This window comes from Stigmatopora nigra, chromosome 13 (assembly GCF_051989575.1).
Source record: "Stigmatopora nigra isolate UIUO_SnigA chromosome 13, RoL_Snig_1.1, whole genome shotgun sequence".
Classification (NCBI taxonomy): Eukaryota; Metazoa; Chordata; class Actinopteri; order Syngnathiformes; family Syngnathidae; genus Stigmatopora; species Stigmatopora nigra.
In genome coordinates this window covers 7,095,961-7,116,675 of record NC_135520.1, presented here as the reverse complement: position 1 = coordinate 7,116,675, position 20,715 = coordinate 7,095,961, and the positions used below count along the sequence as shown (strand labels likewise).

Genomic DNA, 20,715 nt, shown 5'->3' with positions numbered 1-20,715 from the left:
TTATTTACAAGTAAACATTTGTAGACAAAAAAAATTGCAAAACACTTAGAAAATAAATCTTAAAAAAAGAAAGGATAAACACTTAGAAAAAAAATGACTAAAAAAGGGGGATAAATACTTAGAAAAAAAATGACAAAAAAAGGGTTAAACACTTAGAAAAAAAATTACAAAAAAAGGGGGATAAACACTTAGAAAAAAAGGGGGGATAAACACTTGGAAAAAAAATGACAGAAAAAAAGGGGGGATAAACACTTAGAAAAAAAAATTGACAAAAAAGGGGGGGATAAACACTTAGAAAAAAAAATGACAGAAAAAAAGGGGGGGATAAACACTTGGGAAAAAAAAGACAGAAAAAAAGGGGGGATAAACACTTAGAAAATAAATTGACAAAAAGTAGTGGGAATACTTGGAAGATGAAAAGGGGGGATAAATACAGAAACTAAATCATTAAAAGGGGGATAAATTTATGAAAAAAGCAGGGGAGATGAAAAATTGACAAAAAACAGGGGGAACACTTAAAAAATAAAATTTGAAAAAAGAAGGGGGGATAAACACTTAGAAGATAAATCTTTGAAAAAAGCAGGGGGATGAACACTTAGAAAATATATCTTTAGGAGGGGGATAAATACTTAGAAAATAACATTTGAAAAAAGCAGGGGGGATAAATACTTTGAAGATAAATCTTTGAGAAAATTGGGTGGGGATAAACACTTGGAAAATAAAATTTAGAAGAAAAAAACTGGGGGGATTAACATGAATATAATAAGGAAAAACACTTAGAATTTTTGCTCCAACATTAAATGACAACCTTCTTACCTTAAAGGTCTAGTCAAAAAGCTGTGGAAATGAATGGCCAGTGAAATGTCGTCATGATTTAGGCTTTTATTGAATTTTCAGAAATACAGAGACACCATATGATGCAAGAGAGACATCTTCAAGTGGGCATCCAAGATACCTCAGGCCTGTTGCGTGCAAGAAAAATAGCAAAAGTTAGAATATATAGAGATTGGAGATTCAACTTTTTTTTTGTGGGGCTAAGTTTTACCTTGATCAGTCCCTGTCTCCCCTTCTGTAACCTCAAGAGTCATCTTGGTGCTAAACAGAGAAAAATTGCACACAAAAAAGCACAAGTTAGCATATATATATACAGCCTGGAGATTCAACAGGTAGGCTTAGTTGTTTATTTTTTTTTTTAATGGTTTTTAAGTTTTTAAGTCGTGTTTATCTTGATAAACAGTGAAAACTTCATTTAACCAAGGCATTTGGGGGTTGCCAACCAATTATAGCATAGAGAAATCTTACAAGAATTTTGGTAAAGAATAAAAATAAGTTAGCGAGTCCTATTTCCCCTTTTCCAGACAAGGCGATTCAATATACAGACTGAGGTTAACAGCTAGGACAAGGGTGTCAAACTCGGGTTGGTTCACTGGCCGCAATAAGGTCAACTTGATTTCATGTGAGCTGTACTATTTTTGAAATATTTTGATATTTTCTTCCATTTAAATTGGATTAAAAAAACTGCATCGAAACCCCTAAATATTCAGGTTTTTTTTTTGTAGATCTAAAACAAATGTTTGAGCTTTTTTTTCATGAAGGAAAATATCTTGTAATAATTTGTTTTTCATTTCAAAGGGAAACAATATTTGGGCGGAAATGTTCAACATTGACGTGGAAAACAATTTTTAAAATAAATTAATTTTTAGATTTTACAATATGCATACTTAAACTTAAAAACACAAAAAGTAAAAAATGGATTAAAAATACAATTATTGAATTAAAAAAGGGGAAGGTGAGGTAATATAATATACATGTATAATCTTCATTTAAATTGTGATATAAGTGAAATAAGGATTTACTTTCTCGGACCGCACAAAATGACACGGTGGGCCAGATTTGGCCCCCGAACCGCTACTTTGACACCAGTGAGCTAGGAGAAAGTTGGCTTAAATTTTGTATATATTATTTTTTGGGGAAAAACAGAACAATTACAAATCGGGAACGGGTGTTAAGCACTCAGAATGAAAACGATTACATACAAAACAACAGGAACTAAGTCGTGTCCCTGGATGTCATTCTAGAGTGAACACTTACCCAGGAAACTGTCGGTTGATGTCTTGCGTTGTTTGATTAAATTTAAAGTCTTGCTACACGACTCAATAACGGAGAGAAAACGGAGATCATGCTTTTTAAGTCAAATCGTGACGCCAACACTAATGCCGACTAGACACGTGGCACAAAACCGGTCGAGAAAAGAAACCCATACTTAAATTATCGACGGTGTGTTAAACCTGGATTTAAACTAAGAGATTTGTTGGCGTTTTGGGCTCAATTAATTGCTGAAAAATCTCCCGATCGCGTGATAAAAACGCAATTAGAACAGTGAATTGCTCGATTCCTTACCTCGTTGGCGTGCACAGGAAAAGCGTTCCAAAAGGAATAGTTACTGCGCATGCGCTCAATAAATCCGTCAGGTCGTCATAATGGGCGTAACCACGCCTAACCACGCCCATATTGTCCCGTCACATTGAAAGTGGAAAAGATGGTGAGTTGCTTAACGCGCTCCTACGAGGTGGTTTGTCCACCCAACCCGTCTATGTTTAGAAGATGACGAAGAATAGTCGTGAGTTGTGTGGTCTTGATGCTATAAAACACTAAGATGGCCAAAAAATGTGAAAAACCTATCATTTGATTCCCCAGAGAGAAAGAAGCGTTGCTGTTTCCACCCACATGAGTGCAGCATTTACCCTTTACCCACACTTCCTTTAGGTGACTCTTTTTGAACGATGAGCAGTAACCCAAAATATCATTTAAATGTCGAGAAGTAAAAAACAAACACCAAAGTGCAATACTACTATATTTTAAAGGATTAAAGCCCAACCAAAAAGTATTTACAGCTTCCCCACAGACGTTATGATGAATACAATGTATTTTTTTAAGTATGAAAGCCCAATCGACACGTATTTACAGCCCCGTCCTCGCCCCACCCATTGACTAATGCATGTTATTATGAAAACAATGTATTTTTCTTTTAAGTATTACAGTCCAACCAAAAAGCATTTACAGCCCCTCCACACAAACATATACTGACTAATGTTTAGAAGTCCCAAATGATTCACAGTGGACAACAAGTAGAAAAACACTTTTGCAGAGGTTTTTATTGACACAAATTAGACCAGAGAGAGGGAAAAAAATGGAAGAGTGCAAAGTAATGCATCTCAAAGGGATTTACTGCTACAGTACTTTTTTTTCTTAAAAAGGGGATGAGGAAAAACAGGGGTAAATGGAGCAGTGGTGAGATTTTAAAAACATTTTGGATGAATAGTAGCAGGAATTTCAAGGCATACTTCATCGTTCTATTAATAATCTTGGGAAAAACTCAAGTAAAGTGAGAACTTTGTATTCTCTTATTATCTTTGCATTGTATTTTATTTTTACGTTTTCATTTGACCTATTACATAAAACGGTATAAATACTCACTTGCCACTTTTCATTTTGATTGGATTACTTAAAATGATGCAACTAAAATTATGTGTATACATATATATGCATATATATGTATGTATATATGTGTGTGTGTATATATATACATATATATGCATATATGTGTGTATGCAAGTTTTCCCTGTAATTTTTAATAATCAGTATACTTCAACAATGAGAGATAAAATGAGAATAACAAAAATCGCGAAAATAGCTAAAGTACAGTGGGTGTCTCATTTTAAGCGAGCTTGCAGACGAGCTCTTTCCGAATGGAGCAAAGGAGGACGCCGTTTTCTTTGGTACAAACACAAGTGCTGCACATCAGCTAATAGAGCCTGGCCCCCCCAGGGGAGGGGGACTCAATGTAGGACACTCTTCCTCTTTGCTCCACTTGAGCTATTAATACACCCAAACAAAAGGAGGACTGGCGGATGGAGGATGAGGGTACTAAGTTATAGAGGAGCTCTATAGTATTATACCACAGTTCACCTTAATAATATCCACGACAAATGGAGCGTTAGTTTGGCAAGGAATCGCTCACTCGATCGATCGATCGATGGGTCAAAAGCAAAGCAGAAAGGAAAATAATAGTCAAAGAAATGGGGATGCATAGTTCAAAGCAAAAATAGAAATGCTGAGTGCATTGGGGGGGAAAAAAACAAACTCAAGTTTTGCATAAATGACATGAGAAAAAGGAGAGATCGGGGAACGGATTCCTCGAGGTTATTATCAGTGGTGGGATCGCGCTTTGGTTTTCTAAATGAGTGGAAGACAGCGCCGGCCAAAACCATTCCAGTACCAAAAACCGTACCAGGCACACACACACACACACACACGCACGTACGTCTATGAAAACACAAGCGACGACATAGTAGACACGTTGCATGCATCGCTTTGGAAACTTCCGATATGTTAGTCCCGACATCTGTCTCTGAAAGAATTTGTCGTTTGCAAATGACAACCGAGCACGTGCGAGAATTCTCATTCGGCCTCCATCAAAACGCTAGAGATTCAAATTCACATTTCAAATGATACTTTTCAGTTGATGAATGCTGCCTTGTCAAGGCACCTTGCTCATGCTACATTTCTAAAAAAAAACATTTTCAAATAACACTGCAACCTACTGCTATGGAATAGGAACATATGACGAAGCAGTTTGTTTTTAAATCTGTTACTTGGCTTTCTTTTTGGCACGCTTATGGTAAAAATCTGTACAAATGGATCATTGACCCTTTGCGTGATTTGAGCATGTGACCGCATTAGCACTTTTACAACAACTTAAGATGTGAAAAATCTCACTATGATCATTATTGTGGAAAACTTTAGATATATTTTGGTTGGGGCTATTTCTTCAATCAAACATGGCGGAAATGTATTATTTTTTCAGTCCAGATTCTTTAACACTATCTGTATATCATATCCCACAGCCTGTTTGTGAAATACACATTTGTTGTTGGTATATTATGAACAACTTGGACATCTTTAGACTTTTGCAGATTTTTCCATCATAAAGTACCCCTGGCTTAGAATATCAGTGCTTCTTTACTATCTTCGTTTCCCAAAGAAAAGCAGTCCCAAGCCACGCAAAACTTTGCCTAGCAGTTTGATTTAAAGCAGCCAAAAACCGAGACTCCGCTAAAAAAACAAAAACAAAAAAACTTAAATACTGGATCAGATCTTATCTCACAATCAATGCCCAATACTCCAAAAATAGCTGCATCAATTGCCAATACGGGACAGCACTATTCCACACACACACTATACTTATTAGCCTCAAATGAACATTTTCTACGTGCATTACAATGAACTCGTGTGCATGAATTCTTCTGGCCACAATGTCAAAAATATGTCAAGTGATTTTAAGTACAGCTTTTAGACTAGCCACACTATTTTGACGCTCTAGTTAACTCACTGGCTGCCATTGACGAATGACTTGGACATCTAGCAGCGTCCCTAGACAGTCTCTAAACAGTCTTTTCAAGCTAAAACATGTACACAAAATTGCTTTAATTTAAAGACGCACCCTGTTCTCTCCTTGAACACGTCTCATCGTAAATTCTCTAGCGTACAAATGGCGTATAAATACCTCATTCCCAAGTGGACCCACGACGACACTTTCGACCATTTGTATTTCCTCCTTTTACGACTAACACTTGGACTTTTCTTTTTGGACCTGGAGGCGAGGGCACGTCGGGATTTGGGACAGGAGGGCAGCCCTTATGTTTTTTTTTTTTGTTTTTTTTTTTAAATCCCCTCCCACGGCCATACTAGTGCAGTCCCTGATTGACACAGTGTGTTAGAATTTATCCTCTGGCCTGTTGGGTCAGCCACGAGCTAATGCTATTGGAGGTTTGCTTGCTTGATATTGAGGTTGCCGCTCCTCGCCGCCGCATGCTTGCCATGCAAGAAAACTAAAGAGATTGGTCACTTCCCGTCAGAGAAGTCAAATGCAGAAGGCGTTGGACACCGTCGTTTTGAGTCTATTTCCGTGGGGGTGTCATCGGTGGGGTGGCAGCTGCCGTCGCAGCCCTCGGCAAAGTTCTTCTCTTGGGAGGAAGAGGACGAGGAATGGGTGCTCTCACCGGAGCTGCTGCGCATCTCTGTGCCGGTGCTGGTTTTCTTCATCTTCCGCCGCTTGGCCAGTGGCGCCTTGTCGACCCTCTGTAGGCGAAAACCTTCTCGCTTGCATTTGTTGAAAGCCTGCCAGATGACAAGAAGGTTAAAGAGGCTATGAAATACAGCAAGTGGCTTTCAAATAGATCTTTCATCGTAATGTTGCATTCGCTTGGAGGCTTAAAAACGACCACCATTCATTCTACTGTACAACATAGTGCGCTTGTTCAGGAGGAATTTGTAAGAATCCTTACGTTAAAGGTGGCTTTGACGTAAGTGTGGACCGATGCGGTAGAGGAGCCCAAGATGTCTGGAGTCATGAGAGGGTTGGAAGAGAGCTGGCTCTCATCCTGAAGCCAAGCGTTGTCGCGGAGGCCGCACATCTTGATCCGCTTACTCGGGTCTACGGTCAGTAGCGCTGCAGGATCAACATTATTTGAGGACATGAGTCAGAATCAAGACGAGGTATCACAATTATCCTACCTCGGATGAGATCTTTGGCCTGCTGTGAGACATTTCTCCAGGCCTCGCCTTCAAAGCTGAAGTCCCCCTGTTTGATTTTTGTCATGATCTCCTCAGCGCTGGTGTGGGTTCGACACTGAAAAGGCACCTGGCCGGACAGCATGGTGTACTGCAAAAGAGCATCACAAAATGCAATCCATCAAGAACAACGGCAACAAACAGTCTTAAATACAATTCTACAGACTACAGAAACTGAAAAAAAAGATGATCCGATCCATCATCATGTTGATCATTAGTGACCAATTTCTGTGTGATATTATTCACATAATTATCAAAATACATGCAAAGTGACCCTGGGATTGACTCCAGCACCCCTGCAACCCTTGTCAGAAGAAGCAGTACAGAAAATGAATGGATGAATATCAATAACAGCCTACGACTCTGCATTCAAAGCTACTATTCTCTCATCCCTTTTTAGTTTGTTTACTTTACATGCATACGATAAAGCTGTTATTTTAGCTATTGTTGTTATTTTATTAGAAAATATCAATCCAGATTGCAATATTGTTGCAGTCTTCCCGGTTTGCTCATAAAGATGAAATAAAATGATAACATGGGGTGATATGAGGTCTTTTACTTGATTCCACCCACCAAAATGACGCCCAGACTCCACAGATCACACGATTCGTCGTAGCCATCATACTTAAGGATCTCAGGCGCGGCATACTGCAAAGTGAAGCATGGTGTCTTTAGCAGCTGATTGTCTGGTGGCTTGAGGCGTGCAAAGCCAAAGTCGATGATTTTGATCTCGGAACTTTCGCTCTCGTCGGTGAAGATCAGGTTCTGCGGAACAATTCCATACACATACCCAGTTGGGGTTTTTTGGCTTTTCAATAAGTTAGAAAAGATAAGTGTGGGTGGTGACTACCTCTGGTTTCAGATCCCGGTGCACCACGCCAACATCGTGCATGTGGCTGACGGCCGACACCAGCTTGCGCATGATGCGACTGGCTTCCGTCTCGCTAAAGTGCCGCTTTCGGCGAATGCGCTCCAGCAACTCGCCACCGCCCAGTAGTTCCAGGACGAGATATGTGTGGAGCTAGCCCCAAAAAAAAAAAAAAAAATATTATCAATATATGCACCAATTCTCCATTCAACATTTGAAATTTCAGCTACTTGCAAAATTGGTAATTGTACAGTATGTCAAGATATAATATAAATGCCAGAATCCATGCACTATGTCAAATCATTTTTCAAATTATAAATTGAGTTTAAAGTGATATAATCATTTGAGCTCATTGGCTGATGTCTACGTCTAGCAGACTACAGGGCTACATTGGATTTATATAAAATGTCAGACCACCGCAGAGGTTTGTTTGCACGGACTGCCTGGCCCTCTCATTGAAACACAATTAGTGAGTGTATCTAGGCCTGCTTTATGGGGCACTGCATGAAGAGAGACCGTAAAAGCATCTCTCGGGCTTTCAGCCTCCTCTTTAATCAGGCCTTTTACACATGTTAACAAGGCCAGGAGTAACACAAGAGCAATATACAAGAGCAACAGTCAGGGTAAGTGAGACAGGGCACCTGGTCATGGTAAATTTCATGCAACTTGACGATGTTTGGGTGGCTGTCACACAGCTTCAGAGCAGCGATTTCCCTCTGAGTCTGTGCGTCCATTCTGAAAGTCATAGAAGAACAGTGTGTAGTCACTAACACATTTGTCGGAAGAACTGAATTGTCTTTTTCAAATCACCGTTTGCTGACTATCTTAACAGCAAATTTCTGCCCGGTTTTCTTGTGTGTGCAGGGCCTGCAGATGGAGAAGCTGCCCTCACCCAGTGCGCTGTCCTTAAGATCCATTTCATAGCTTATGTAGAAAGGTGAGTCCTGCCAGAAAGCAAACACTTGTTTTGACAAAAGAGCTTTCATTCTGTAATGCTTTAAACCAGGGGTGTCAACTTCAGGGCTAAGTTAATGCCAATGTGGGCTGGACCAGTACATTTGACACCCCTGCAACAAACAGCTATCATAGTGAAATGAGCACATCATAATGAAGCAACTTAGAAGGGGGTCAACTCGCTATAATTGTAATGGTAATGTGCATGACTAACGTCCATACGTACCTTCATCATAGCGCTGCGAGCTACCGCAACGGAGCCGGGCCGCTCAGAGGCGCCGCAAAGTTGGGCAGGGTCGTCCATCACTGCGTTCCTCTTGAACAGGATGGAGGGAGACATGAAAGAGTAGCCCTGGTAATAATAAGATAGAATAACATGACATCAAAATTACAAAAGACGTTGAAGATTTTTTTATGACTTAAAGATAAAAGGAATAAAGATTTCAAAAGTGCATTTTTTATACTGATTAAAATTGCTGTCATCTGCAGGGTTGTATTGAAGTAACATAACAGAATAACCTAAACCGAAAAGAACACATTTCGCGCAGGTTAGACATTTTCGGGCACAATTTTATACAATGCAGAATGATTTCAAATTTAAGGAAATTAAATGAAATTCCATGCATTTTTTTAAGACTTTAGAATGAGACGTTACGGGAGCGGTGGAAAAGCACTGTTGGTTCTCACCAAGTTCAAGCAAAGATTTTATAAGCATGCATTTCACGACATTGACCAAATTGTACTACTTTTTGATGCATGGTAATTTTTCTGAAGTTTCTGCTAGTCTTTCACCAAGCATAGAAATATAATCATCAGTTTAAAAAAAAACACCAATTCTGTTACGGAAATTGTCCAGCTGTTCCTTTTTTTCCTTGTCGTTGTACCATCACTCATTGTGAAAAGGCGTCCGCTTAATTTTAGCCACGGGAATCCGGAGGGCCAAGCATTGGAATTAATCTTATCCATGTGCGCCAGACAGACCCACAGCTGCGGCACGTACGCGTGACGGGCGCGGATGGACGGAAGCGTGGCTGAGTGAATGAATGAGATGCCCCAAATTGCCGGGCTTGAAAATGGGATTGCTGTCGAAATTACAGCCTGGCGCTCTTAATGTAATTTAAATTCTGTTTTGTTAGGCACCGCTGGTGGAGGGACATGGTAAGAACCAGCCCCAGGCAGCCCAGAGCAAAACGCAGGCAATCAAAGAGAGGAGGCGTAACCGGCGCAGACACGGCGACGCTCCACGAGTGTCGTCTCTCATTCCGCCAGAGAAGCTGAGCTAATACGTCTATTGATGGCGGCCCGACTCGAGCACCCAGAAGGCAATCGAGAGTAAAAATTCCGACGCCCATGCATCAGCCGGTGGTGGTGAGTTACAGCCCGCATTGTGGTTCCAAGCCAAACTATCAAAAATAGTCATTCGCATCTGGGACTTCAATGGGGTAGATGGCGTGTGGCTGCAATTACAGCCATGAAAGGCCTATTGAGCACAGTGAATGGCCAAGGGTTGCGCACAGACGTGTGTTGACTTACAGCAACCTTTTGAGAACATTTGCAACTTCACTTGATGACTCGGATTGTGGCAACGTGCGTTAAATATCGTCTACGGCGTCTTAGAATGGGAATCAACATTCAAATGTTCAGAGATGTACATGGTGACCGACTATTATTTAATAAAGTGACAATATATAGTTGGCTGGGATAGGCTCCAGCAGAACCGCAACTCTTGAGAGGATATGAATGGATATCCTAATTCAAAATATGTTAGTGGTGTTCCAACCTGGAATATACGATCACAGTTCTGTGGTAGAGCGGCAGGCGAGTAGGTAGGGTCCATGTCTGTGAACACCGCCGCAAAGTTGCTGACGTCCAACTCGTCCCGGATGACCGGTTTGAATGGGGCAGGCACCTTTTTCGCTGCCAGGTCCTCCCAGTTGATCTTCTGCAGGGGGAAGAATAAGTCGTGGTATATCTGGATATTATGCATATTCTAGTGCTCATCGCAGGATTTCAAAGCTTGTTCAAAAAAAATAATAATAACTAGTAAGTAATACATCTTTTTTTTATTATAGTGAGCCTTGCTATTCAAATATTACACTCTGTTACTATGATTAGTTTCTAAAGAGAAGTAGTCCCACTCGGCCAACATATTTGCCTCGTGGTTTGATTGACAGCAGTCAAAAAACACCATGTTACTGAAAACATGTCCACTGCATCAAATCTGATCTTGAACCACATTCGATGCTGTCTGATACTGTCAAAAATTTCTGTAGTGGGTAGTGAGAATCAGGGCATTGTATGGGTGTATGCTATAGGCTCCAGCACCCCCCACGACCCTGTCAAGGACTAGGGCTGTTGAAAATGAATGAATCAAGCGGACCTGGTAAAATGGATGCTTCTTGACATCGTCCACGCCATTTGGACCTGAGCCCAGCCTTTTCTTGGGGTCTTTAGTAAGCAATCTCTTGATGATGTCTTTGGCTTGTGGTGTCATTTCTTTGGGAAAAGGAGGATCTTTTTTTAGAATCCTCCTGGGGCAGATAGAGCAAGACAGATGTTTCAGAGTATGATGCTCATTTATGAGATAAAACTCTGCCGTCACAATATGGATTCGTACCTGGCGATATCAGTGTGCGAGTTCTCATCGCCATCGATGGTGAAAGGCGAGCCGCCAGTCAAAAGTTCATACATCAAAACGCCCAGACTCCACCAGTCCACTGCCTGCAAGAGAAAACAATCACACATGAACGTTAACATGATCATTTTTGGGGGAGTCAGTAAGCAAGAAGCCAAAAGTGGAGAAAGCAAAGTCACCTTGTCGTGTCCGGACTCCCCTCCTTCCACAATTTCGGGAGCCATGTACTCCATTGTTCCACATACAGAAAAGGCTCGATCCGCCTATTGCAGTAAAAACAAATAGTAAATAAAAACTCAATACTATGAAAAATGACATTCATGCAACAGCAATTTGTAATATTGTTAATGTTCTTTAATTTTCAAAATGATTCATCATTCATTTATTTTCTGCATTGCTTATTCATACAGGGGGATTGAACCCTCCATCTAAAATCTGTGAGACGGATGTGCTAACCACTCATCCACCTGCCTATCCTTCGGAAAATTATATTTAATTCTGTTGAGTGGGACCACTAACACCACAATGGGGAGGGTATGGATAAAAAAATAAGAGTTAGAAATGATTTTTTCATGAAGAAATTAGATATAAATATTTTTTATGAAGAAAAAATACAGTTGACGCTGGTTTATACTAGTTATTTGACACTATAACCATTATTAGTTAGTTACTAACCCACCACTAGTTCATCCTACTAGGACATAGACAAACCTGGTCAAATTCTTTACTGAGTCCAAAGTCTGTGAGGACGATGTGACCATTTGAATCCAACAAAATGTTTTCCAGCTTCAAGTCACGGTACACAATCCCGAGCTGCAACGGGAAACACCTGTTAAGCCACGACGACAACAAACTTGAGCAATTGTGCGACCGCCGCTGACACCTTGTTAAGATGCTCCAGCCCCAGCACGATTTCTCCGCTGTACAGCGCCACCTCCTGTTCCTTGAAGCGCACCCGCTGCACCAGGTGCGTGAAAAGCTCTCCGCCGTTGACATAGTCTGCCATAAACAGTCGTAGTAATAGAGTGTTTTTACAGGTGGCAAAAGGGTCAAGCAATATATGCCAGCGTTCTGCTTTTCGCGGCTATTTATTCAACTCCGAAAAGAAACGAGAGGCATCGCCGGCGCCCCGGTCCACTCACCGAGAATGAGGTGCAACCTGGTGTCAGTCTGGAAGGCGTAGTGGAGCGTCACGAGGTAAGGCGACTGCCGAATGTGCTCCAGCACCTGCCGCTCGCTTCTTGTGTGTTCGGCTGTCTTGGCCTTCTGCACGATGGTGGCCTTTTTCAAAACCTTCATGGCGTACAGTTTGCCGGCATCGTGCCCAATCACTTTCCTGACCAGGAACACTTTCCCGTACGCTGAAATTAACAAAATAGACAATTTGGCACATACACACACACCCAAAAAAATATCTATATCAATAACGTGGACTTACCTCCTGTACCGAGTACCTTCAAAAGCTCAAAGTTTTCTATTCCGACCCTCTCCAAGTGGCCTGTCAGGTTAGCTGCGGAGCAAAAAAGAAAAAAAAAACACCAGATACCATTACATTACTACTGTCTAAAAATGACACTATTATTTAGTAGATCTTGTAATGAGCAACTATTTTTAGGATAAAAAAATCAACCGTGTTACTTGCTGTCACAGTATCAATGGAAAAATGTGCATATGCTGAAAAAGCATTGAATCGGAAAATAACATGCAAAAATTAAAGTTTCACAATGAAAACCACTCATCAAAAATATTGCATAATTCCCACTCCAAGAAGATGAATGAACGCTGCCAATCCAAAAGAATTGGATGTCAGAGTATGTGATTAAGCTAACAACAGAATACTATAGTGAATGACGAAGGTTATGTAGTATAAAGCAACGAGCCTGCTGGGAAATTTGGAGTGCTTGGACTGATGGAATGAATGAGTGGCAAAAAAAAAGCAGCATCCACTCTGACAGCACTCCCCTTGGGCGCCTTCCGAGTTTGTTGACTTGCAAAAAAATGTGAGCAACCTTAAAAACAAAGCTAGAACATGTTACATAAATAGCATGCTTGTTCTTGACTCCTACTGGAAATCAAAACGAGAAGAAGACAACACCACATTAAAAATTACGGCCATCTTTACGCTCTCGAGTCCATCCCACAATATGTACGCACGCATGTTTAGGTCGTAGTGAATGCCTCCCCCTAAAGAGCAACTCGGGCATCTCTGACTAGACATGACAAGGCTTGAAGGCCCTCCAGCGCCAAAAGGCATCCCCCCCAATTGCCAGGTCACGAGTATGTGTTGCATAACGACGTTTGTTGTACTTGCCCCGCTTTGTATATTATTAGACTCATGGGGGAGGTGCACAGACAGATGCCACTTTCGGAACTGTTCCTCAAAGTCAAGATCAAAACTGCTATTTTTTCACCTTCACCGTAGCCATTAAAAAAAGATCACCTGAACATACTGTGGCAAAAAGTAACTCATTTAATGACAATACAATATTTTACTGTATTACTTTCACAATCTCATTCCTTTCGATTCAGTGATTTAATAAATTATGTACATAAGGATACAGATCGATATATGGATTTTATTTTATTGATTTTATTCAATTCCAGGACCTTCGATGGGGTTAATATAAGTATGACAATTAAGACATATACTGATGAGTTAATAAACACAAAAATGAAAAACTATAGCAATGCTAAACATTAACTAACCTAATCAGCTCTTAAAAGGCAGTATTGTAAAAAAGATATAAAAGGATGGTTATCTTTCAAATTTCTGCAATGTTTTAGCAACTAAAATGTCAAAACCATCAGAATTGCTGTGTATGCTTTAGGTGAAAATTTCCTGATTGATGACTGCCAACCCTTACAAATCTTGACTGACTTTATAATATTAGAAGTATGAGCTTTTTACTGTCCAAATATCCAAATCTTATCATGGTGAAAAAAAAGTGAATTATTTAAGAGGCCAATTACACTCTGATGGCGCAGTTTTAGGATGCAGGTACAAATGGATGTCATTTAATTTCGTCATTTTTAATTATTTTTTATTTTTTGGGGGGTGGGGAAGCTAGTTAATAACAATGAACAAGACTTTACGTTTCATCCCATTGCCAAGACACTTAGATTGCTTGTGTGCTCTCCAGTTGTTGCCAGGGATGCTCAACCAAGTTATCCTCGTTTAGTAGCCGTGACTCAGTCAGGAGTGAGTTAAGCGATTAGGTAACGTTAGTCACCGAGAGGCAGTGCAGTTGCTACTAGGGAGGCAGTCACTCAGATAACCCCCGCCTCCTTTTTAATGCTCGTTTAAGTAGCTCCAACGAACAGGACATGTACAATAACCAACCCAAGGGGTGACATGTGAGCGAAAGGACGCAGATCGCTCACCGTTCTTCAGCTCGTGTTTGACCGTAAAAAGGTCCCCCTCTGCGGGCTCTCCCTCCATCGGCGTCGGCGAGGCTCCGGAGCTCGATTTGGCGGAAAAGAAAAACTAGTATTTTCCAAGATCCGTGAAGCTAACTTGAAGATTTGATAAGGGGATGGGAAGACATGATGGGACGGCACCTGAGTTGATAGATATGTGGGCAAATCTGCTGCCAACTCGGGCTGCCAGCATCAAGGCAGCCCGAGCCCAGTGTAGTCAGTCGGTGTGGAAACACTACTCGGGTCTACCTTCGCAACCCAGACGCCCTGGTCGCTCATTGGACATGTTTCCGTGAGATCCCGGTCTTTGCTTGGTTGTTGGCGGCGGTGACGACCTACGAGTCCCGCCTCCTTCAAGCCCCATTCCGCTGTCTTTACAAGCCAGTGTGCGTGCGTATGTTATGTTGCTTCAAATCTAATCATAATGATGAAATAGAATTTAATCATAAGGGGTTTTATGGATAATTTGATGCAGAAGGGCCTGTTTTGAGGGGAAAACATTAACAATCAATTTTTATGGACTAATGTAATGCATGGATGGATAGGTTGAGTGGAGTTGAATTGATTTTAATTGCATTTAATTGAATTGAGTGCTTTTATTGTCATTCTCCAAATATCATGAGATTTAAAGCTTCACCCTGAAGTGCAAAATAAGTAATAATAAGTAGTCAACATAAGTGGATTGATATATGGATGGATTAGAATTACGTTTTATTAGAATAACAAACGGCCTGTTGGAACAGTGTATATAGCGGCTGTGCGTTTGCATGTTCACCCCGTGCTTGCGTTGGTTTTCTCGGGGTACTCCAGGTTCCTTCCTCGTCCCAAAATCATGCCATGTCACATAATTAAAAACGTATTCAATTTGACATTGAGATATAGAAGGACATTCGAATATTACGCCCGTATGACAATTTCATTCACAGTGTCATTGTTCAAACAAAAACAAAAACACGCACAATTTTGTTTGAGTTGTAGTTCCTCTTCATTGATCAGTAGGTGGCAGTAACTTGTATGAACTCTGATTTCTTACCGTCCATTCAGCACAAATGGGACGACGAAGAAATAAGGGCGGAGCCAATTTACGAGACAGCTACTTGCTAGCCACCGCCGACTGACCTCCGCCCGCAGCTCCCGCACGAAACATGGCCGGTGTTCGATCCCTCGGTGTTCTCTCCAAATTGACATTAAGGAGATACGGTTCCGCTCCAGGTAAAACACAATGGGGAAAAATCTAAATGTTCATTCAATGTGTGAGATCTTGTCCCAAAGCCGATGGTGTGACTCCTTTTGACGAAGCGTCAATCATTGATACGTAGCGCATGCTAATGTATGAAATAACTCAACTTTTCGAGCGTTTCCCAGTGTAAAATTCACTTCACGTCCCGTTTAATATTCACACTCTAGAAAAACGACACCCGATTTCCTTATATTGAACTTTGTTATCCGTTTGAGCTTGTTCTGCGATTATTATACATTGCTCGGAAAATTGCCTATTTTATTAAATGTATTATAGTTTCAATTTGCGGTATTCTTCGGAATATGTATTGCTTACATCATCATTCACACGGTTTTGAGAAGATGTCTGATTTCCTGAAAGTGGGTGAAAGGTCATTGATATACTGGGTTGAGGTGGGGGCGTCTTGAGGTCAATCACTGAAGTCCTCCCAACTGCAATACTATATGTATAGTCTAAAAGCTTTTTGGTTATATTTACATGACTTGTCATTATTAATGCACGTGTTTAAATGATAAAATGTGTGTTCTCCCCATACAGGAACCACCTTTCGAACATTCTCAGTGGCCTCTACAATGCAAGGTATGCTTTAAACTTGCCACAGATTATTATCAGCTATTTTTGCAATGAGTCACCTGATCGCCTCATCATCACCATTTATTCACGTCTTTTATTTAGAATTCACTTTTCAGCTTTTATTTAAATTGTTCCCTTATACATTATTTCCCAGCCCGAACCCATGTGAACTATGAAGTCAAAGATGACGTCGCTGTGGTTCGAATCAATGACCCAAATTCTAAGGTAAAGCTCAATAATTCAGACTTTTGTTCATGAAAGAGTGAATGTTTCTTACTCCTCCTCCCATACAGGTCAATACACTGTCCGTTCAATTGCAAAAAGAGCTGACAGAGGTTATGGAAGAGGTATGGGCAGACAACGCAGTTCACAGTGCCGTCCTTATCTCCTCCAAGCCGGGGTGCTTCATCGCGGGAGCTGATATCAAGTAAGACTTGGTTAAAGTAGAACTACAAAAGTCCTCATTTTGCTAACTTTGTCAATAACTTGGCCACAGTATGATCCAGGGATGCAGCAACACCGAGGAGGTCACCAGGCTCTCGCAGGCAGGCCAGCAAATGTTCGAGAAGATCGAAAAGTCCCCGAAACCCATCGTGGCTGCCATCAACGGGCCGTGCTTAGGAGGAGGCCTTGAGGTCAATTTAGTGTCTCTTAGTCATCATCTATTTGTTTCTTTGATGACTTGACTGATGATCCCTCAATGTTGTCTTCTCCTAAATCCAGTTCGCCATCGCGTGCCAATACAGGGTCGCAACAAAAAGCAAAAAAACTGTGCTGGGTACACCAGAAGTCATGCTGGGTATTTTGCCAGGAGCCGGTGGCACACAGAGACTGCCCAAAATGGTGAGTGTTTAGGCGATATGTGCGATTGCTCCCTGTCATGATACTTTTTAGATTCGATAACACCAATTTTACCGCTTTCAGGTGGGTTTACCAAGTGCCTTTGACATGATGCTGACTGGACGAAACATCCGCGCTGATAAAGCCAAAAAGATGGGCTTGGTTGACCAACTTGTAGACCCGCTAGGTAAAAAAATTATATATATACACATATTGAAAGATGGGTGTGGTCATTTAATAAACATGCCTGATAGAAGCATTCCCCATGTATAGGGCCAGGTCTGAAAAGTCCCGAGGAGAGGACTATCGACTACCTGGAGGAGGTCGCCGTGGAATGTGCGAAAGGCATCGTGAGCAAGAAGATTCCACTCCGAAAAGAGAAGGGCACCATGCAAAGTAGGTTAGACCCTTTTGCATTAAACGCAGTGTTACTTGAATGTTTTGTGTGTCTCGTTGACAGAAATCCAAGACTACGTGATGAGCTTCGAGTTGGTGCGCAAGCAGATTTATAAAACAGTTCATGGTAAAGTCATGAAGCAGAGCAAGGGACTTTATCCGGCACCCCTCAAAATCATTGATGTAAGTTCTTATTATTCTCATTATATTTTGCAAGAACCTTAATTTAACTGTTTTTTTTTTTAGTGCGTGAAGACCGGGGTGGAGCAAGGTCCCACCGCCGGATACTTGGCAGAAGCCCAGGTACAATTAAACTCGCGTTGCTACCCCAAAAAAGATCACAAATAAACAACTTGGTCCCACCTGCCACTCATCCTCGCCTGTCTGTTTACAGAACTTTGGACATTTGGCCAAAACCACTGAGTCTGCGGCCCTCATTGGACTCTACCACGGTCAAGTCGCGTGCAAGAAGAACCGTTTTGGGACTCCCGCAAAAGAAGTCAAGTATGTCCCCAGGTTGCCGTATTTGTAGTTGTTTACAAAAGCTCAAAAATGTCTCCCCCACCAGGACACTGGCAATTTTGGGTGCTGGATTGATGGGCGCTGGCATTGCACAGGTGACTCTGGACAAAGGTGTGCACACCATTCTGAAGGACACTGCTGTTAGTGGACTGGCCCGTGGCGAGCAACAAGTGTACAAGGGGTGAGTTCTTTTTTAGGTTGCATGGTGGGAGAAACTGTTGGCAGATTTAATTTTGTCAGTGCATAATCAATTTTAATTGACAGGCTTAACGACAAGACCAAAAAGAGGAACATCACGTCCTTCGAGAGAGACTCCATTTTGTCCAATCTGTCCGGAACGCTGGACTATAGCGGTTTCGAGAAGGCTGATATGGTGATCGAGGCTGTGTTTGAAGATCTCAAAATCAAACACGCCGTTCTCAAGGAAGTGGAGGCCGTGAGTACAATTCACATCTTCTTTATCGTTGGCATTTACTGAGAGAGGCATCCAATACATTTGGCCATTAATTGATTACCTCATCGCAGGTGACTTCTCCGCACTGCATCTTCGCCACCAACACGTCAGCTCTGCCCATTAAGGACATCGCTGCCGCCAGCAAGCGTCCAGACAAGGTTGAAAAGTCATATTCCTGACAAAACAAAGGAAGCCTCATCTTCTTCCTCCTCTGTCCTCAGGTCATCGGCATGCACTACTTCTCCCCGGTGGACAAGATGCAGCTCCTAGAGATCATCACCACTGATCAGACCTCCAAGGACACCACGGCGTCGGCGGTGGCCGTGGGGCTGAAGCAAGGAAAAGTCATCATTGTAGTCGGGGTGAGATGTTGACACATGTATTCGAAATACGACTCCTGATTGTTGACTCTTTGGGGGATTTTTATGCCAAAATATAGTTGGACTGCGTACCACCTTTTTTGGAGGGTTTATATAACATTCAACATAGAAGCATAATCACCCACTGTCAAAATGATATCAAAGTGACTGTTTGTACTCAGGATGGACCAGGGTTCTACACCACTCGCTGCCTGGCTCCCATGTTGGCCGAATGTGTGAGAGTCTTTCAGGTTTGTGGCATTAATGTAAAAAAATCTTGCTGAAAAGCGCACAGGTTTTAATAGTCAGGACTATATTCATCAATGTTCAATCATTCCAGGAAGGTGCAGATCCCAAGAAACTGGACGCTCTGACCACAGGTTTTGGCTTCCCCGTGGGCGCTGCCACACTCATTGACGAGGTGGGTATTGACGTGGCAGCCCACGTGGCAGAGGACCTCGGCAAGGCCTTTGGATCTCGCTTCGGTGGTGGGAATGTGGAAGTCCTGAAGACCATGGTGGACCTAGGATTCAAGGGTGCGACACACAGTTGATATGATGCTTACATTTCTTCTCCCTGAGTTTTTGTTAATTCAGCAAGCAATGATGTGCAACTTGAAAAAAAATCATATGCAAAGAGGCATCTAGTATTAATAGGTTATCAAGAAGGTTAGGCCTTTTAATTTGTCCTCCTGTTTTACCTTTCTGAAAAATCTGGTTTTTCACTGATATGCAACTGACGGGATCCAATTTGAACTCTTTGCCCTTTAAAAAAAAAGTTGTTTTAATTCAACAAAATCTTAACAAGTCTTTAAAGGTTTGCTCTTTATTTTCCACATGACATTGCCAAAATATACAACTGTATTCTTATTTTTCAAGGATTTTCTTTTTTCAAATATCAGACCTCATCATGGATTTTGGTGTTCTCTTTCTTTAGGTCGTAAATCAGGAAAAGGCTGCTATGTATACCAGCCGGGCCTCAAATCCAGAGACGTCAACCCAGATATTGAGGAAATCTTGGCGAAATACAAAATAGTTCCTAATCCTGCTGTGTGAGTTTGAATGCTAAACTGTAATTCAATTCTAAATGACTTTACTCCTCCCTTCCATTAATTTAAAATGTTTCTTCAGCTCGTCAGATTCCGACATCCAATACCGACTGATTTCTCGCTTTGTCAATGAGGCGGTGCTGTGTTTACAAGAAGGAATTTTAAACAATCCTCAAGAAGGAGACATCGGAGCGGTTTTCGGCCTGGGATTCCCCCCGTGCCTTGGAGGTCTGGTGCCTTAGTCCAACTGAGCTGGATGTCTATCACTGTGTATGACGGTAAACGAGATGTTTGATGCCATGTTTCCATCTGAATTTCCAGGCCCGTTCCGTTTTGTGGATACTTTCGGCGCCGATAAACTGGTTGAGAAGATGCGGCGCTACGAAGCAGTCTATGGTAATCACTTCGCGCCATGCCAACTCCTCTTGGATCATGCCAGTGATCCCGCCAGGAAATTTCACAAGTGATCATCTGGGACCACTTAACACGTCTGCAGTCTCCCCACATCCACAACAAGGTGCCTCACGAGAAGAATCCGATGCTTTTGATTTTTGCCAGGTCAACACACGCATTTGGTCCTTAGTGATGTCGTAAGAATGTACTAATTCATCCTGGTAGGTACCAGTGCGGCAGTTTTTTTTGTACCTTAAAAGAATTTAAGCGTGCTTAATGTAAATGTAGGGCCTTAAATAAAATTTTGTTATGGAATCAAATGCTTAGGAAATTGGAATGGCGTTCACATTAATGCATTTTAGATGACAGAGCAATAGAATACT

The 20,715-nt window shown here is 41.6% G+C and overlaps 2 protein-coding genes and 1 long non-coding RNA gene across 4 annotated transcripts; 1 reads left to right on the top strand and 2 right to left on the bottom strand.

Annotated features, from left to right (window-relative positions):
- Positions 1–867: 867 nt before the first annotated feature.
- Positions 868–2,440, bottom strand: LOC144206595 (uncharacterized). Of its 2 annotated transcripts, none has more exons than XR_013328393.1 (3): positions 2,401–2,440; positions 1,046–1,095; positions 868–962 (listed from the first exon to the last, which is right to left on the bottom strand). It is a non-coding gene; the product is annotated as an uncharacterized LOC144206595 (long non-coding RNA). The 2 variants fall into 2 exon arrangements; XR_013328394.1 differs by lacking the exon at positions 2,401–2,440 and adding an exon at positions 2,092–2,385.
- Positions 2,441–5,759: 3,319 nt separating this feature from the next.
- rps6ka5 (ribosomal protein S6 kinase, polypeptide 5) lies at positions 5,760–14,543 on the bottom strand. Its single transcript, XM_077732122.1, has 17 exons — positions 14,472–14,543; positions 12,529–12,600; positions 12,233–12,451; positions 11,974–12,089; positions 11,802–11,903; positions 11,270–11,353; positions 11,073–11,176; positions 10,836–10,986; positions 10,236–10,397; positions 8,682–8,807; positions 8,312–8,445; positions 8,143–8,236; positions 7,484–7,654; positions 7,207–7,398; positions 6,577–6,724; positions 6,348–6,511; positions 5,760–6,180 (listed from the first exon to the last, which is right to left on the bottom strand). Exons 1-17 carry the CDS (start codon positions 14,527–14,529, stop codon positions 5,905–5,907), a joined length of 2,373 nt encoding a protein of 790 aa, XP_077588248.1. The 5' UTR covers positions 14,530–14,543; the 3' UTR covers positions 5,760–5,904.
- Positions 14,544–15,552: 1,009 nt separating this feature from the next.
- On the top strand, positions 15,553–20,652 carry hadhab (hydroxyacyl-CoA dehydrogenase trifunctional multienzyme complex subunit alpha b). Its single transcript, XM_077732089.1, has 20 exons — positions 15,553–15,719; positions 16,285–16,326; positions 16,475–16,545; positions 16,614–16,747; positions 16,817–16,955; positions 17,044–17,163; positions 17,245–17,347; positions 17,434–17,556; positions 17,621–17,739; positions 17,803–17,859; positions 17,951–18,060; positions 18,125–18,259; positions 18,343–18,514; positions 18,604–18,690; positions 18,754–18,894; positions 19,074–19,142; positions 19,232–19,427; positions 19,828–19,942; positions 20,022–20,167; positions 20,261–20,652. Exons 1-20 carry the CDS (start codon positions 15,653–15,655, stop codon positions 20,404–20,406), a joined length of 2,292 nt encoding a protein of 763 aa, XP_077588215.1. The 5' UTR covers positions 15,553–15,652; the 3' UTR covers positions 20,407–20,652.
- Positions 20,653–20,715: the final 63 nt, after the last annotated feature.

Coding starts and splice junctions, on each gene's coding strand:
- rps6ka5 (XM_077732122.1), bottom strand. CDS start 14,529: ATGGAGGGAGAGCCCGCAGAGGGGGACCTTTTTACGGTCAAACACGAG. Junction 12,601..14,471: donor CAAACACGAGCTGAAGAACG/GTGAGCGATCTG, acceptor TTTGCTCCGCAG/CTAACCTGACAGGCCACTTG. Junction 8,808..10,235: donor ACTGTGATCGTATATTCCAG/GTTGGAACACCA, acceptor TATTATTACCAG/GGCTACTCTTTCATGTCTCC.
- hadhab (XM_077732089.1), top strand. CDS start 15,653: ATGGCCGGTGTTCGATCCCTCGGTGTTCTCTCCAAATTGACATTAAGG. Junction 16,748..16,816: donor ATCGCGGGAGCTGATATCAA/GTAAGACTTGGT, acceptor ACTTGGCCACAG/TATGATCCAGGGATGCAGCA. Junction 17,164..17,244: donor CACAGAGACTGCCCAAAATG/GTGAGTGTTTAG, acceptor TACCGCTTTCAG/GTGGGTTTACCAAGTGCCTT.